General features: G+C 48.4%; 1 protein-coding gene across 5 annotated transcripts in view; it reads right to left on the bottom strand.

Moving 5' to 3' along the window:
- SPTBN1 (spectrin beta, non-erythrocytic 1) overlaps positions 1-16,569 on the bottom strand; it is a 197,269-nt gene that overhangs the window by 38,871 nt on the left and 141,829 nt on the right. For all 5 annotated transcript variants that reach the window (XM_067705053.1, XM_067705052.1, XM_067705054.1 and 2 more), the window contains 11 exons: positions 14,576-14,667; positions 13,259-13,339; positions 12,765-12,880; positions 8,933-9,045; positions 7,946-8,133; positions 6,781-6,898; positions 5,158-5,316; positions 4,202-4,504; positions 2,181-2,334; positions 614-1,484; positions 386-523 (listed from right to left, as the gene is read on the bottom strand). In XM_067705053.1, the coding sequence (XP_067561154.1) occupies positions 386-523; positions 614-1,484; positions 2,181-2,334; positions 4,202-4,504; positions 5,158-5,316; positions 6,781-6,898; positions 7,946-8,133; positions 8,933-9,045; positions 12,765-12,880; positions 13,259-13,339; positions 14,576-14,667 (2,333 nt within the window). The remainder of the gene's footprint in view (positions 1-385; positions 524-613; positions 1,485-2,180; positions 2,335-4,201; positions 4,505-5,157; positions 5,317-6,780; positions 6,899-7,945; positions 8,134-8,932; positions 9,046-12,764; positions 12,881-13,258; positions 13,340-14,575; positions 14,668-16,569) is intronic.

The following is a 16,569-nucleotide window of genomic DNA, read 5'->3' on the forward strand; positions in this document are numbered from 1 at the left end:
CTTGATAATCAGGACTTTCGTCCACCAATTACATCTCAAACATGCTAAAACCCTGTTCCAGAAATCATTTTAAAAGACACAGGACAGGTGCCGCCTTGATGCCGTGATCCAGCAGGCTGGGCACAGGTCTCACACCCAGGCCCTCGCTTCCCACATCGGGAGGGGCTGCCCCGAATGATGTCACTCCCCCCCCCCCCCGCCTCTTTCTCAGGGACACTTCTTGAAAAACCAGGGTGTGTCGAAAGGCAGATGCCGACATCATGACATCAGCGCCACAGTGTCAGTGACCCTGTGCAGGAAATTCCTGACCGCAAGGCTCAGCAGGCGGCCTGGCCATTCCGGCCTGGCTCACAGGGAGCTGGCCCGCCCCCTGTCTCACGCTTACCTCGTGTTGAGCTTGTCCTGCTGGGCCTTGATCTCCTTCTCGCTCGGGTGGCCGCTGTGCATCAGCTGCCGGGCGATCTGGTTCACCACCGCCACCCGGGAAGCCTGGTTGTTCATCTCTGGCTCTAGGCTCTCGAATCTGCAAAGGCAATTCAACAGGGAGGTCACCTGCTCGGTCACCTCGGCTGCGAGGGGCGGGAGGGCCGGTGTCCCCGCGGCACCCGCTCACCTGTGCTGGATGACCTCCAGGTCCTCCAGCTTCTCTGGGATCTGCATGTTGTCGAGCCACTGCTCCTTCTCGTCGATCCAGAGCTCGCAGGCGCCGGCCTCGCTGAACATCTTGTACAGGGCCAGGGTGTCCTGCAGCGCCTGCTTCCGCAGCCGCGTCAGCTCGGCCACCTCCTTGTAGCGCTCCTCGATGCCCGCCAGTCGGCCCTGCACGTCGGGAGACTCGGCATGCTCCTGGGGGAGGGCGCCGGCCTGCTCGTGCAGCGAGTCGATGGTGGGCCGGTAGTTGGCGATCTCCTCTGCCACGTCCTTGTGCTTCTTGACCAGGGACTGGGTGGAGTACTCGTCGTGGCCCACGTCGCTGCTGGAGACGATCTTGAGGATGTCCAGCATCCAGGCGTCGATGTCGTCGGCGTCCGCCTGGAACTGGTGCAGCAGCGAGGCCTCCTCCAGGCGCTTCTTGCGGATGGCCGAGAGCTGCTCCAGGTGGGCCCACTGCTCGCGAATGTAGGCGATCCGCTCCCGGATCTTCTCCGACCCGAAGTGCTCCTCGGCGATCATGTCTTCGCCCTCCTTGATGGCCTGCTCGAAGTGGCCGCTGCGGCCGCTCATCTCGTCCTCGAACGCCCGGTGCTTGCTGAGCAGCCGCACGACACTGGTGAGGTCCTTGCCGTAGTCGTCGGAGGACAGGATCTTCTCCTTCTCCCGGATCCAGCCTTCCTCCTCGGCCATCTCCCAGAAGAACTTCCAGAGGCGGCGGGACTCTTCCAGGCGGGCCCGGCGCTCGGCCGCCAGCTGGCAAAGCTCTTGATAACAGAACTCCATGTGGGCCACGCGGTCTCGGATCACCTGGGGGTCGCAGGGCTTGTAACCTGTTTAACACCAAGGCGGGCACGTGGGTGTGACAGCGGCAGCACAGGCTCCTGCGCGTCTGCAGGCAGTCGGCTACACCCCCGCTCTCCCTCCTAGATCACCAGTTTACGCTAAGGGCAGGGCCACGTTACGGGGCAATGGAGTACCTTCTAAAACCCTGACTGGATGAGGAGGGAGAGGCAAGGATAACTGCTACTTTTTTTTTTTTTTTTTTGCCCCAAGCATTATTTTTTTTGATCACTTAGGAACCAAAAATAGCAGGTAAATTGTAAGAAAGAAGGCAGCTGCATTTAATTGTTTCTAAAACAGAACAAAACCAAATCCTTCCAAACATCCTTTAAACAAAGATATGCACAGCCAGGTGTGAAAGCCATGAGGTGTCTGAGAGACACACCAGGCTATCGGTGTGCAGAGTGTGGTCTGGCAGATTTCAGTGGCCAACATCAAGCCACTAAAAACCAACCAGCACTCGAGTACGGAAGGAAAAGACAGGTCCATTTCAGAATGGCAAGACAGAGTTAAAACGTAATGGAAGGCCACCCTACTGCATCTCATTATACCCACGACACAGCCCACTGGGAACCCACGATAGCAAGGTAACTTTAAAGGTCCCACTGCCACACATAACCCATCTACGTCTCTGGAGATGGACTTCTGGTGACGAGGGGGTAACATCTGGAACGGTCTGTCTTTACCTTCCCCGTCTGTTGCAAACTTCTGGGCGGAGGCATTGACACCTCTCACCCGCTCTGCCTGGATGCCAATGTCCGCTTCAACCAGGGCGTGCTTCTGTAACAGGTCTTCCACGCCGAGCAAGTGTTTGCCATAGTCTTGAGACAATAATAGCACCTGCGCGCAAGAGGCAACAAAAAAGGCATCCATGAGTACAACCTTGATGTCAGCGTCTCATAATCTTTGGACGGGATGGGAACCACCAACCAAGCTGCACCCTCCCTCCAGCCGGCCATCCTCCCCATACCTTTAGGGGGAGATGATGGCATGCAAACCAGAGCAAAACAAACCCAGAAGACTGTAGCAGGAGAGACGTTATAAACTAATGACCAATCTACCTTGGAATAAGAAGTCAAACCTATACTAAAAAGTAAAGAACAGAAAAAAGAAAAAAAAAAAGAGAGGAGAAACCAGTATGAAATATAAACTGAGCCTCCAAGAAGGAAGTGCCTGCAATAACAACCATTCAAGAAGATAAGATAAAGGTAACAGAGCTGTTTCATGTCAGAGTTTAAAGACGTCTCCTAGAAGTTGCTGACCCCTCAACTGGATGCTCTCCTCACCTGCGAGCTCATTGGTACACCTCTGCCATACTTACACAATCCACGGGAGAAACACCTAGTTGAAAAGCTTACAAACTACATCTCTAACCAAATAAGAACAGGGTCAGGTGACTGTCATGCTTAGGAGGTCCCGAGCAACATCTCTGGTTTAAGTTTGGACCCACTAATATTTTCTTTCATTTTTTTCCATCAGCCCAATTTGGGGCCCTCATCACACATCCTCTCCAGATGGAATTTCTACTTCATTCTTACTTATGAGGAAGTCTCTGGCCCAATTGGAATTATAAAGTGCATGACGAATTCTAAAATGAAAAGCACATCTCTGCTAGATTTTATGAACATTTCTATTTTAAGAGCTCAAGACAGACCATACATGAGAACATCATAAACCTGGGACAATAAGAGGGGAAACTCATGGTATGAAGTGACCTTGCTCCCCCTGCCAGGAAGAGCTCAAGAGGTAAGCAAAGGACAAGGGCTTACATCCCAGGAAGGAAATCCCTCGCGTGAGGTCAAGGCAGGGAACACGGCGTGTTGAGATAAAGGAGGCTTCACGGTACGGCCTGAAATCGGCCCTGTTCTGTCCTAGCTATGTGGCTAAAGGCCTGCCAGCTGGAGAACTGCTTGACACGGATGAGCTTCCATCAGAGGACACGGACAGGCACGGGACTACGGCACAACGGCAGGCATCAGAGGACACGGACAGGCACGGGACTACGGCACAACGGCAGGCCTCTTCCTGGGTTGGGGGGAAGCTGGGAACACCATGCCCAGAGCTGCCAGTAAAGGAGGGGAGGCACAAATCGGCACTGGCAGCCCTCTCCAACCAGCGCGCCGTCCTGTGATACACACACACAGCTTGCACGTAATTCTCGCTATAACCGGATGAGGTAGATGCGGCAGATGGTAAGTAAGCTCTCCGCTTACAGGTGAAGGAAGGAGGCTCAAGGAGATCGGGAAGCTCCGGCGCTCACCATCTGAACGCTGGCTGCCTGGTTCCCGGGATGCGCTCTGTTCACACTGCCTACTACTCTTCCGTACCACCCGCCTGGCCTCTCCCCAAAGCAGAGCCACTCACACATAGACCAACGAGACGGAAAGGTAGCCCCAACTCTAAAAAGTTAAAACCACAGAAGACCACAATTTGATTGACCCCCTACCACGGGATATTCCTAAATCAGACCTGAGTCACAGCAGCAGCCCTCCAGCTATGGAACTGACCTTCGTCACAACTTCTTCTCACTTCACGTCTCATTTAACTTGTGAGCTAACAACCTTTCCGTGGGTGACATGGCCCTTCTCCGGCTATAAGTGGGCGATCAGACCAGGGGCATGGCTGTGTGTTGGGGGGTTAGTGGGCGGATCCCAGACGAGAGAGGCCTGACTGGATGGGCTCGGGCCTCCATGCAGGCACGTTTTACCTTCATTTCATCCATCCAGTCCATAATGTAGAGCATTTCCTGGAATATCTTCTGCAGCCCCAGGTTCATCTCGAGGCGCTGCCGCCGGGCCCTGAGCAGCTCCAGCAGGTACTCCCAGAGCCGGATGACGTTGTCCTTCCTCGCCGCAATGCGCTTGATGTCGTGGTAGTTCTCCGCTTCCAGCTCCCTGGCCACGGCCACCACGGCCTGCACGCGCTCCTCGTACGCGGCAATGTCCGTCTCAATAGCCTCGTGCTTTTTCGTGGCAGCCTCGACTGCGGGAAGGTCAAATCCAAAGTTGTCCTAAGAGAAAAGGGAACGAAAAGAAAAGAAGCACAAAATTCAAAAGCCATCCAATTTGGAACAAAGAAACAGAAAACGGAGGTGGATTCCTGGGCACTCCCCTTAATCTTTGGCGGAGGGGTCCCAAAGCCAAACGCCGACTCCCGAGTCCCGACCCCCGCTGATCTCCGCCTTCCTGAGGGCCCTTAGAACTGTGCTTGGGCTCAAATGCTGTCCCCAAAGCAAACCAGCAACTTCTCACTTTACAGAGGGGTGCAGCACATAGGTAGCACCCGACTTACAAGACTGGAGCAGGAGATGGCTTTGGTTAAGCCAAGTAGAAAAGAAGCCACTTACTTATTTCATGGCCAGTCTAGCTGCCTTGAAGGCCAAAGACTGGGAGAAAGAAATTTTTAAATATGAACGGTTCACACACACTCACTGGCTCTAAACAAACTCTGAGCTACTTCCAGATCTATAAAAAGTTAGGTAAATAGAAGAGAAAATGTATTAGAAATTATAAACATCCTCTTCATGGGAAGTGGGTGAGATGACTTGACAGCTGCTTCAGGATACTGGATGTTGACAAACAGCTGTCCTAGGGCCCCTGAGTGTGGTCTAGGTTCTAGCGGACCCTGGGAGCAGTCTTCTTGAACACTGTTCTAGAGCAGTACCTGGGACACCAGACGCTGGTTCTCGCTCAGCCAGGTTTCCCTCATAGCTGCCTTGCGGTCAAATCTGCGGGCGAGCTGTTCCAGTTTCTCCTGTCTTATGAGCTCGTTCCGCAGGGCCAGTTCTCGCTCATGTTCCGCTTTTTCCAGTCTTTCCCAGGCCTACAGAAATGAAAGAGAACAGTTTCCTGCTACGTTCAAGGAACAATCCTAGGCTGCAGTTAACAGCCAGTGCTTCTCAAAAAGACGTGAGAACTTAAAAGGGAAATCCCATTCCCAACCTCACTGACTCTTAAGCCTTGGGAAAAAAATCATTTTCTCTCAGTTGAGCCCCATGGGAACACTCTCCCCTATCTAAATCTAAAGATCCTATGTCACATCTGGGAAACAAAACAGTGTAGATATGGAGCAATGTAACTAAGTTACAAAGCCCTTAACTTTAATTGAGAGGAAGCAAAGTATCTTCAACTGCTCTGATGTAAAAAAGATAAATGACATCTTCTAAAAAATCCTATTATGAATCTCTCATTCACCCCACTCTGAAGTAACTTTTTTATTTTTTTGCGGTACGCGGGCCTCTCACTATTGTGGCCTCTCCCGTTGCGGAGCACAGGCTCCGGATGCGCAGGCTCAGCGGCCATGGCTCACGGGCCCAGCCGCTCCACGGCATGTGGGATCCTCCCGGAATGGGGCACGAACCCGTGTCCCCTGCGTCGGCAGGTGGACTCTCAACCACTGCGCCACCAGGGAAGCCCTGCAGTCACTTATTTTTTTTTTTTTTTTTCGGTACGCGGGCCTCTCACTGTTGTGGTCTCTCCCGTTGCGGAGCACAGGCTCTGGACGCACAGGCTTGGCGGCCATGGCTCACGGGCCCAGCTGCTCCGCGGCATGCGGGATCCTCCCAGACCGGGGCACGAACGCGTGTCCCCTGCGTCGTCAGGCGGACTCTCAACCACTGCGCCACCAGGGAAGCCCGAAGTCACTTATTTTTAATTCACGTATCGGAGTATTTTTTTCCAAAATACTCACCAATTAATAAATTCATTCCTATGAAATATATCTTACTTCACATTAAAAAAAAATTCCACTTAAAAGAATCTAAATGTGTACAACTGACCACAGTTCTAGATTTTTCAGATTTCTGCTTGGAAATAATGCCCACCATGAAATTCTGTAATTGCAGATGTAACAGGCATGGAAACAAATTTTTTGACAGCTTCTTGACGGAAGGAGTCAAAATCCTAAGCCCTAACCTCTAGGGATTCCAGATACAGGAAATAAGGTTTTGAATTCTCCCTTCTGCAATTTAAAGATGTTTGAGCCAATTGCCTGAGACAAATGACAGGTAAACTGATTATGTATCTGAGTGACAAGGTACACAGGTTGAACCTGGTTTGATAAAATCTAACACACACACACACACACCACCAGCCACCTGCCCCCAAACCACCACAAGCACTCCCTTGACCCTCAACACTATGTGAGCAATGACTGCCGCTTATCAACTCAGCAGGCCAGGATCTCTTAGCAATCAAGACCCACTGATAGAACCTGAAAACCTACAGGAGGCTGGCGCCCACACAGGAGGGCAGGGACCATGAAGGAGGCCAGATGGATCGGTTTTACCTTGTTAATGTCAGAGATGAGCTTCCCCTCCCGGGGCATGTAGACCTTCTGGTTATTGGCCCTCATCTTGCTCTGAATAGTGAAAAGCAGGACTTCCAAGTTCCCCTTCTCAGTAAATCTAAGCAGAGAAAACCAGCCATAAACATTATACTACATTTTGTCCTTTCAAAAGGAAAAATGCATCTACTTCTAGAGAAAAAAATAAAATAAAATAAAATAAACACACTTCGTGCAGCCTCACAATTTTAAAAGGCATTTATCTCCGGTCTGACTCTTATGTGAAACGCGTGCGTGTCAGAGAAACAGCAGTGGGTTAGTTTTTGGGTACTGAAGACCTCAGTATGTGCCAAACTGTGGGGTTTTTCTTGTGGTTCGTTGTTGTTGCTGAGATTTACAGTCGGGGGCACAGAATGCTACTCTTTTGTTAATCAACTCAATCAAGATTTAGACCCCAAGCCGCGGATGATGAACTTGCTTCATTTGGAGAGCACAGCTGAATGCATTCAACAAGGATCATTTCAAACGACCACCTAAGGTCACTGTCAATGGGTTGTGGAGACCTCAGCCAGGAATTCACAACTGAGTGGAGTTTTCAGAAAAAGGAGGGATGACTCTTGTCATAATAAGCAAGAGATAAGGGCCACAATCTTTACTGGACAACTACGTATCTTTAAAATATGTGAAAAATCAGACTTCTGGGGGCAGCAAAACCTGATCTGAACGGATATGAAACTATTGTTTTTTTAATTCACACAGTGTGAATAATTACATGTTTTGCTACAGATATGTGAGGAGGCTTGATATGAGTTAACTGCCTCAGAGCCACCTGGCATGTACCCTGTTACTTCTCTAAAATCCAGAAACGATGGAATTCTGAAACACATTAGGCGCAAGAGCTTTGGATAAGGAACTGGGGACCTGCACCGTTTCTTGGGATTCTCACGTATCACACATACCAGTGGCACATTTCTGCTAGAAAGGGCTCACAGAGGGTATAATCTGGAATACATCTCGGCAACACAGGCTCAGATTAAAAGGAGTAGGACAGGCCGCTGGCGAGAGGCATTCATTGAGAGATGAGACCATGCAAGTCAGAAAACAGGGGTCTGCGGCTGCAATCACCTCTCCCCACAAGAAGGGCAAGGCATTACACTCTGCATCTTACTTGGGCGGCTTCTCCACAGTGCGGTAGGTGTTGAAGGCCTGGAGCTGTTGTTGAACCCCAACCAGCGAGTTGGCAAATTTGCGGTTGTTCAAAATAATGATGGTTTGTTCAATCCACTCCAGAAGGTCAGAGGCAAGGGATTCATACTTTTCAATCATTTTTTCTGTTTCAATAGCATTGTCGAGCACCTGTAAACAAGAGTCAGAAAAATGGAAAAACAAGATCGTATCCCTACGTAAGGGAGACATGACTGCAGCCCTACGGGAGCCCGCACACACTTCAGCACTGGCTCTGAAAACGGTTCTATGAGACTTTGGCACAACAGTTTTTAAAACTCCGAGAACCATGTGCTAATAAGCACTCAGACCGTGGCTATCATTTGTGAGCAATGACAGCTTAACTCAACTGTAATTGGTTCTGTAACCTCCCAACCCCCAGGCAAGGGTTTCAGATCCTGTATGACTCCTGATGCCTCAGCTCCGAAATTCCTAGAGGAACAAAAAGGGCTCTATTTTGCTTGGTCCTGTCCCATGAACGCCCACGGATTTTCTATTCCATTGCACTGAGAAGACAATGTCATCTGATCTGCGGTGTTCTGAAATATATGGCAGGGGAACGTCAGCCAAACAAAAAAATGAAAAAAGCGTGACACTGATGAGGCCTTTCCAAGCGTGGTAAGTAGGACTTCCACGTCCATGACATCAGGCAACTCAATCAGATCTTCAATACCCAATTTTCTGGCAAGGTTGAGGGGAGGGGTGTTTCCGGGTCTGAGATCCCCCTGAAATCCCTTCCTGAGTATTTTAGCCACCCACCACTCCTGCCTCCTAGTACTCTTTGGGATCCAGAGGCTGCTGCCCACTTCCCTGCCGTGTGGAGAACCTGCCACGAACTCCCAGTAGCTAAACGTCTGAGTGCATGGTGGCGGCATATTAAGATGTGAACCTTAATTATGTCTCACAACTTACAAAAGTGGTGTGAGCTCACCTTTCCAATTCGTTTTCCTTCAACAGCCAAGGCCTTCATCTTTGAGAAGTAGTGGTAATAAGTCACCACATAAGTGATAATGGACTTCTCATCGGGGTGGTCCACACTGATATCTGCAACCCAGAGAAGATTCTGTTCAGTACTCTGCTCACGGCACCGCCAACCAGGCAGCAGGAACAACCTGGAACAGCTGCTCAGCACTGCACAGGCCCGTATCTTCATTTTTTTGGGCTTGAGAGTTCTGTCATCGATGTGTTAATTATAAAGTTAACTAACAGGGATGAAATCACCTCCCTGGCTCTTTTATTATATGAACATTCATAAGTGCCTTCTACTGCAATAAGAAAATAAAAGTCTTTTTTTCTTTTAACATCTTTATTGAAGTATAATTGCTTTACAATGGTGTGTTAGTTGCTGCTGTATAACAAAGTGAATCAACTACACATATACATATATCCCCATATCTCCTCCCTCTTGCGTCTCCCTCCCACCCTCCCTATCCCACCCCTCTAGATGGACACAAAGCACCGAGCTGATCTCCCTGTGCTATGCGGCTGCTTCCCACCAGCTATCTATTCTACATTTGGTAATGTATATATGTCCATGCCACTCTCTCACTTCGTCCCAGCTTACCCTTCCCCCTCCCCGTGTCCTCAAGTCCATTCTCTACGTCTGGGTCTTTACACCTGTCCTGCCCCTAGGTTCATCAGAACCACTTTTTTTTTTTTAGATTCCATATATATGTGTTAGCATACAGTATCTGTTTTTCTCTTTCGGACTTACTTCACTCTGTATGACAGAAGGACAAAAAAGTCTTAATAGACATGATCTTTTCTCTAGAGGACCCCAGGCCACAGAGATGACAAAATATATACAAAAGTACTAAGCAGAAATGAAGAACATAGTAAGAATTGAGTCAGATATCTCACTGATGTGGCTACCACCCAGACACACCACATCCACCTCCCTGCCTCCCCGACCCCTAAGCTGGTCTGTGTTTCTCTGTGGTCCTTATTTCTGCCAGTGGCACCAGAATCTTTCCCGGCCACTAAGTCCATGGACATCTTTATCTCCTTGTTACCCATATATCTGGTTAGTCACCGGGTCTGAGACCTGATGATTCTATTTATGGAATCCTTATTGTCACTCTCGGGTCCAGCTCTCACGGTCACATAACCAGACCTGAAGCAATGGCTTCCTCACTGGGTCTCCCTGCTACTCGATTCACTTTACACACCTTGCCTAGCTGATCTTCCAGAAGCACAGCTGTGAAGCACAGCTTCCTCCCAAGCCCAAATTACTCAGAAGTGCCCTGCAGTCTGAAAAATAAAGTATAAACCCCAAAGGCCTCTACAATTTGCCCTAACTTTCTTTCCCTCCCTCCCTTCCTTCCATCTATCCATCGAATATTTATCACACTTCCTCTAAGTGCCAAGTGCCATTCTAGACATTTCTCATTCTGCAGCCTACTGGTTCTTCTAAGGCACTATAGATCTAAACCAAACTGGACTATTTACCACCCCTCAATTCCCAATATTCCTTCCAGTTACAGCCTCCCTTTGTCTGAAAGGGCCTTCCCCAGCACATCACCTTCTTCCTACCCTTCAGGTCCAGCTCAGAAGCCACCACTCCAACACAGCCATTTCCGATCCCTACAGCTGGAATGACTGTCTCCTCGGGCTTTGTTTATCGTTTGCTTTCTGCCAGGTCCTATGATTACTTATGCACATTTCATTAGTCTTACAAGACTGAGTTTCCAAGGCAGGAACCCAGTCTTGGGAAGCCCTGTGCCACCGTGCCTCCCCACCTCCTAACGCACTGTCTATATACAGGGTGGGTGGTCAATAAATATTTATCGAGGGAGGGAGCAAATGAATGAAGGTGGTCAGTCTTCAGGGTATGGCAATGTTGAGGGAAGTACTCAACTCGGGATAGACGGAGGAGAGAACACAGATGGCTCTCTGATGACGTATGGGGCTCTTTTTTCAATGTGCCTCCGCACACGCGCCTTCACTTCTATCCTTCCTGGCAGCCCTGTGTGAGGCAGGTTGCCTCTCTTGTTTTAAAGACTTGACTACCAGGGCACAGGGCGGGAAAGCTCCCTGCCCAGAGTCACTGAGGCAGCTGATGGCAGAGGGGGCCACCGCTACTGTTCCCACCCCAGGGCCCCTGTGGCCAACTCCTGTGTCTGTTTGGCCCCATCAAAGTGGGCCCCGTGGATACAGAATTGCAGGAAGGCCAGGAAAAAATGCCATCCCTGTATGCAATTTAATAAACATAAAATGTCGACATAACTGGGAAGGAGTGAGCAAGCAAAACCTTTTCTAACTTGTTTACAATTTTATTGTAACTGATGCTCTCTGGGGCACCGGACAACTAATAGCAGCTAAGGACAACTAATCATCAAGATCAAACCCACAGAATAAGTGACATCGACTGCTTCTTTTAGCTCCTTGTCTTCGAATGACCTGGGGAACATCAATCCCCTTTTCGTAGTGGGTGGTGATTAGAAAGATTAACTAATGAGCAACTTATTAAATTCCTTTTTGTCATAGTGATTAAAAAAAAAAAGAAGATTCTTTATCTAAGCACAAAGAGCTCGGGCTCAGGGAGGATGCCTTTCCAGAGTAAGGCAGGGGTTAAGCACAAAGATTTATCACAGTCCAAGGAATTTTAGTTTCGTGTTTATATTGAGAAATCGTTTAATGGGCTAGCACAAAGATAACTTTATCTCAGCTTCCTGTAGTGAAACTATCAGTGCATCTGATGCACTGGAAAATAGCAAGACGCCTGCCTGGTAGCCTCCTGACCTCGATCTGCCCTTGGGGAGTTCAACTTCCTGTTCTATATTTATAAGAACTTTAAACTTTCACTCGCATACAGTTTTTTCTCTCTAATATCTGCTAACAGCTGAGACGGTCTAAAAGGCTCCAGCCCTACAAACAAATCCTCTTACGTCTTCAATGCTTCTCGACATCAGAAGACGTTCCTGTGATAGCTCATGCTAAGATGAAGCCTACAGTTAGGATTCTGGTAAGCAAGGGATTTACAACCTATGGGACTGTCCCACACAGGTCTGCTCCACGTCACCCGCAGTCAGTCTGCAGGGTCCTGCTGCAGGGATCCGCAGAGCAGAGAGGTTGGTTCCGTGCAGAGACTGGGCCGCCAAGCAGCCAGCCACGAGGAGGGGCTGCGCGTGCTACTCCTCTGCCACCCACACGTTCCGGGTGCACCTTCCTCACTGAAGCTCTTCATGCTCAGGAACAAACACCGCACAGCCTCCTAAGGAGGCCCCTGCCCCTATCTCTACCCAGGCCAGACCACGCTCTTGCCACCGTGGGATGAACGTCAGTCAACAAGCATGTATGGAGAGCCTAAGGCAGGTTCGCTTCCTTGAGCACAGAGGCTAAGAGGCTTCAATGACTCCCCAGTGCCTGCTGAATAACCTCTAAAGACTGTAACCTGTTGGGCCCCCACCCACCTTTCCAGTTGTATGTTTCCCAACAACACGCTAACACCACTCCCAATAAACTGTTAGTCCCCGGTCACACCTTCCTCTTTCGCAGCTCCTTTGCTCACACAGATCCCTCTGCCTGCCACGCCCTCTCCTCTGGCACATGTGTAAATCATACTCATCTCTCAAGGCCTTTTCAGACGTAATCCTTTACACAAATCCTCAAGTAACTCCCACACCAAAATTAAACTCCTCTTCCTTAGATAATTCCCAAAGCACACTGTACAAATGAAACAAACTGACACAAAGCAGATTTTATATTTACTCCGCAGTGCTAGAGATGCCGAAGGTCCCACCTCTTACCCCTGGAGTCCTTACCTTCGGGGTCCAACAGTTTAGTGAGGCCGAGGTGCTGCTCTGCAAGGTTAAATGCATTCTGCAGATTGTAGTGTGCATTGGATTTCTTTAGCTTGTCAAAATCTATCAGGTCAGGCCTGTGTAGAACAACAGTGGAACAAAGATTTATCACAGTGGCTTGAAAACACACCGTGTGACCAGTGGGACTCGATTACTACTCCAAAAGTGTCCACTTAGCAGAGTAAAAGCCTATAATATTAGTTAATCATCAAACAATGAAACCCGATTTTTGAATAAACCACCTCAAAGTTTATGAAGACAATGGGTTAAGTCGTTTCTCTGGTTTGGGAGAATTTACACATTCTCTCTCACCTTCCTCACGGGGAAGGCAGGAATTTCCACCATGATGCAACAGCGAGGGCAACGGACATGAGGACCGAAAGTCACCCAGATCTGCTACACAAGGATGTCAACATTCCACCCCCAAATTGTTAGCATGACCTCTAAGGACTCACCGGTGTTTGTGTATCAGCGCATTGAAGGCCATGCCGTCCCTCCAGCTAGTGGTGAAGTTGTGAATGTTGACGTTGGGGTACCTAACAAACACGAGGCACAAGACGAGAGCGACACAATCATCAAACAAAGGTCTGTGCTTTCGCTAAACACAGTGTTTAAAAAAAAAAAAAAAGTCTGTAGGCACTGCGAAAATGTCGGGCAGTGAATGTCAATAAGGACAATCAAATCCAAGCTAAGATCCGCCTCAACTTCTCCTTGTTGGAAAATAAGAATAAAACACACATCCACATGGCTTTTCTTTCTTGGTAATTCGATCTGTGATCTGCGTCCTTGACTGAAAACACCAGGCTTACTGAGAAAAAAGTGACCACAACTAGATGCCTCTGAGGCCTCCTTGCTTCACTGGCTTTCCACGCCCCCAGCACAGCTATCAGAACCCTGCAGACACCAAGACCCGAGTTCACACGGCACTCCGGGCGAGGAAGTAGCTGGGATTACCTGTTCAAACACTCAGCTCTCCTTCTTCCTTATCCCACTGAACTGGATGAAGTTTTGTAAATCTAGTACCTCCCTGAAACACTTCCCTATGTTTGAAACTTACCCGCAGTCAATCAGCTACTCTACACCACATTGATTATTAATAACTTTCTACCTGTGGTTGATTAAAAGTTCATTCCTAACTTGATCCCCTTACTAAGCCTTACACTCTTCATGGTTTCCATAGTTACCACTGACTGATCACGTCCATTACAACGACAGCTGTCCTCCAAGTAGTCCTGACTTGGTGCAAAATTAACCCTGTACAAAACCAATTCTCAGTACCTAGGAGCTCCGAAGTTTCAGTGAGCAATAAGCAAGATGCAATTCTCTAAAAAATATCTTGACTGAAATTTCAAGGAAAGAATAAAAGAGAGGGAAACTGAGATAATGTACAAAGACCACCCACCCTTAAGTTTACTGCACAGAGCTTCCCAAAGCAACAGAAATTAAAGAGAGGAGAAAACCCACAACATTTTACAAATATCCTGGATGAGATTCTTAAACATGGTTTCAGGGTTTTAAAATTCAAGATTAACTTCTCTCTGGAACTTCCTTCGTAAACAGAGGGAAACTGACTGTGCAAATGACAGGTCCAGGATATAAATCAACTCCTGTTCTGAGAGCTAGCTGAAATGCCAGTGCATCCACTGCTTGCGAGTCAACAAGACGTCTCAGTGAAGTGGTGGAGAAGATACTCGTCAACACCTTGTAAGTGATGACTCTGGTAGAACGTAGTCCTGGGAGAAGCAGCCCCTAACCCCCGAGCTTGTGCTCACCCAGCTGTCTTCATCTGGCACCACAACAGCAATGCATCCTTGGCAGATTTCTTCTCTTTGTTGTCTTCAGTTTCCACGCTGATATCCTGGATCTAAGATTTACGAAGAAATATTAGACCAATAGATGCATTAGCTTCCTAATAAGAGCCACAGAAGAACAGGTCTGCATATACATAAAGAGTAAACTTTAGATCAACAGCTAGCCCTGCAGACTGCCTACACCAAGGGTCAATGAGAACTGCTTTCTGAAGCCAGGGTTCACTTCTTAGAAACACCAACCAGAACTAGGTTCTCTACTTTGCACAAAGATAAGACTGAAGTGAAGACTAGTTACCTGCCTGACTTCCAAGAACCGATTAGGGGTCTTTTCTACCCCCAACATAGCCCGTCCTCTCCAACTACAAGCTAGAACGGTGGTTCATACGGCTTGAACCTCAGCAGACTCTAGAAAAATGCCGTTTGTTTTCTCACAACCAAAGATTTTTTTAAACCAGGGTGAGTGAGTCCTTCGTTGATGAGGACAGTGCGTGCACCATTTCCTGAAAACGGACCCAAACTCTCAGAGAAAGAGTGCCCTTAAATGCTGTGCTTCCATGGTCTGAATGCTTGTCTCCCACACCCGCACCAATTCTTACGCTGAAATCCTAAGCCCCACAGGTGATGGTGTTAAGAGGTAGGGCCTCTGGGAGATGCTTAAGTTATGAGGGTAGCACCCTCATAAATGGGATTTGTGCCTTATAAAAGAGGCTCCAGAGAGATCCCTAGCGCCTTCCACCATGTGAGGACACAATGAGAAGTATGCAACCCGGAAGAGGTCCCTCACCTGACCATGCTAGCACCCTGATCTCAGACTTACAGCCTCCAGAACCGTAAGCAATAAATTTCTACTGTATGGAAGCCACCCAATCTGTGGTACTTTGTTTTAGCAGCCTGAATGGACTATGAGAGCCTGTGTTCATCAGCTACTCAGGCCGCTGATTCTCAACAGGACACAGAGCCTGGTCTACTGGCACCAAAGTCAGACTCTCTGGGTCCGAATCCAGGCTCCCCCACCTATTGCGTGTCCTTGGGCGAGTTCCTCGGCTTCCCCTCTGAGGGGTGGCTATCTCGTGCTGTACACTTGAACAAATGCAAAGTACGAAGGGCTGGGCTCTTAGTAAGGATCCATACATGTCAGCTCTTTGGCTCACGGGCTGCCTACCAGTTACGTGATTTTAAACAAATGCTCTAAATACCCCTTTGCCTTTAGTTCCTTGATTATAATGATAAAATGTGGAATGGAGTCAGGGGAAAGGGTGTTGGCCTCTCTTTCAGCTCTAACCATTCCAAGCTTCCCTGTCCTGGCCCCTGTCAAAGGTCTTTCCATTTAATCTAGAAACACGCCCCAGAATTCTTTTTAAGAGAAAGTGGTAGGAGGAGGATAAAATACATACATGTAAGATTAAAAAGTTAGAAACTTTCAACTAGGAAAAACACCTAGAAATTGAAATAATTACACTTCTAAAAAAAATTCTCCATTTTTAACTGTTGTAAGTGAAGTCTGAGTTTGCATAAACTCCAAAGAGTGTGTAAGAATAACCTTCGCTCAAGGAGTAAGACACAGACCCACCAGGAAAGGCAGGTGGAATTTTACACATTAACCCCCATCAGCTTTCCTATGCCTCAGTGTGAAGGGAATCTGTTTCCAGACTTGTTCTTTCAGAAACAATATCTACCCTTCTGAAATGAAGACAGCTCCCTATGTGGACCAGGCAAACTCGACGACTTTCATTCCAGTTTCCTCACACCATCTTTTACTCTCTTTTAAGGGAAAGCGGCATAAAACCTGTCTGTCATCATCGGTATTTAATGCACACCTGCTACACACATCAGGGCAGGCCACGTCTTGGGGACTCTGGACACACACACACACACACACACAAAATGTAAGACAAGGTTGCACATTCAGGAGCTGGGGGGCGGTGGGGAGAGAGATCTTTGTAGATACATGGGAT

The sequence above is a fragment of the Pseudorca crassidens genome, chromosome 14 (genome assembly GCF_039906515.1).
Source record: "Pseudorca crassidens isolate mPseCra1 chromosome 14, mPseCra1.hap1, whole genome shotgun sequence".
NCBI classification, from domain to species: Eukaryota; Metazoa; Chordata; class Mammalia; order Artiodactyla; family Delphinidae; genus Pseudorca; species Pseudorca crassidens.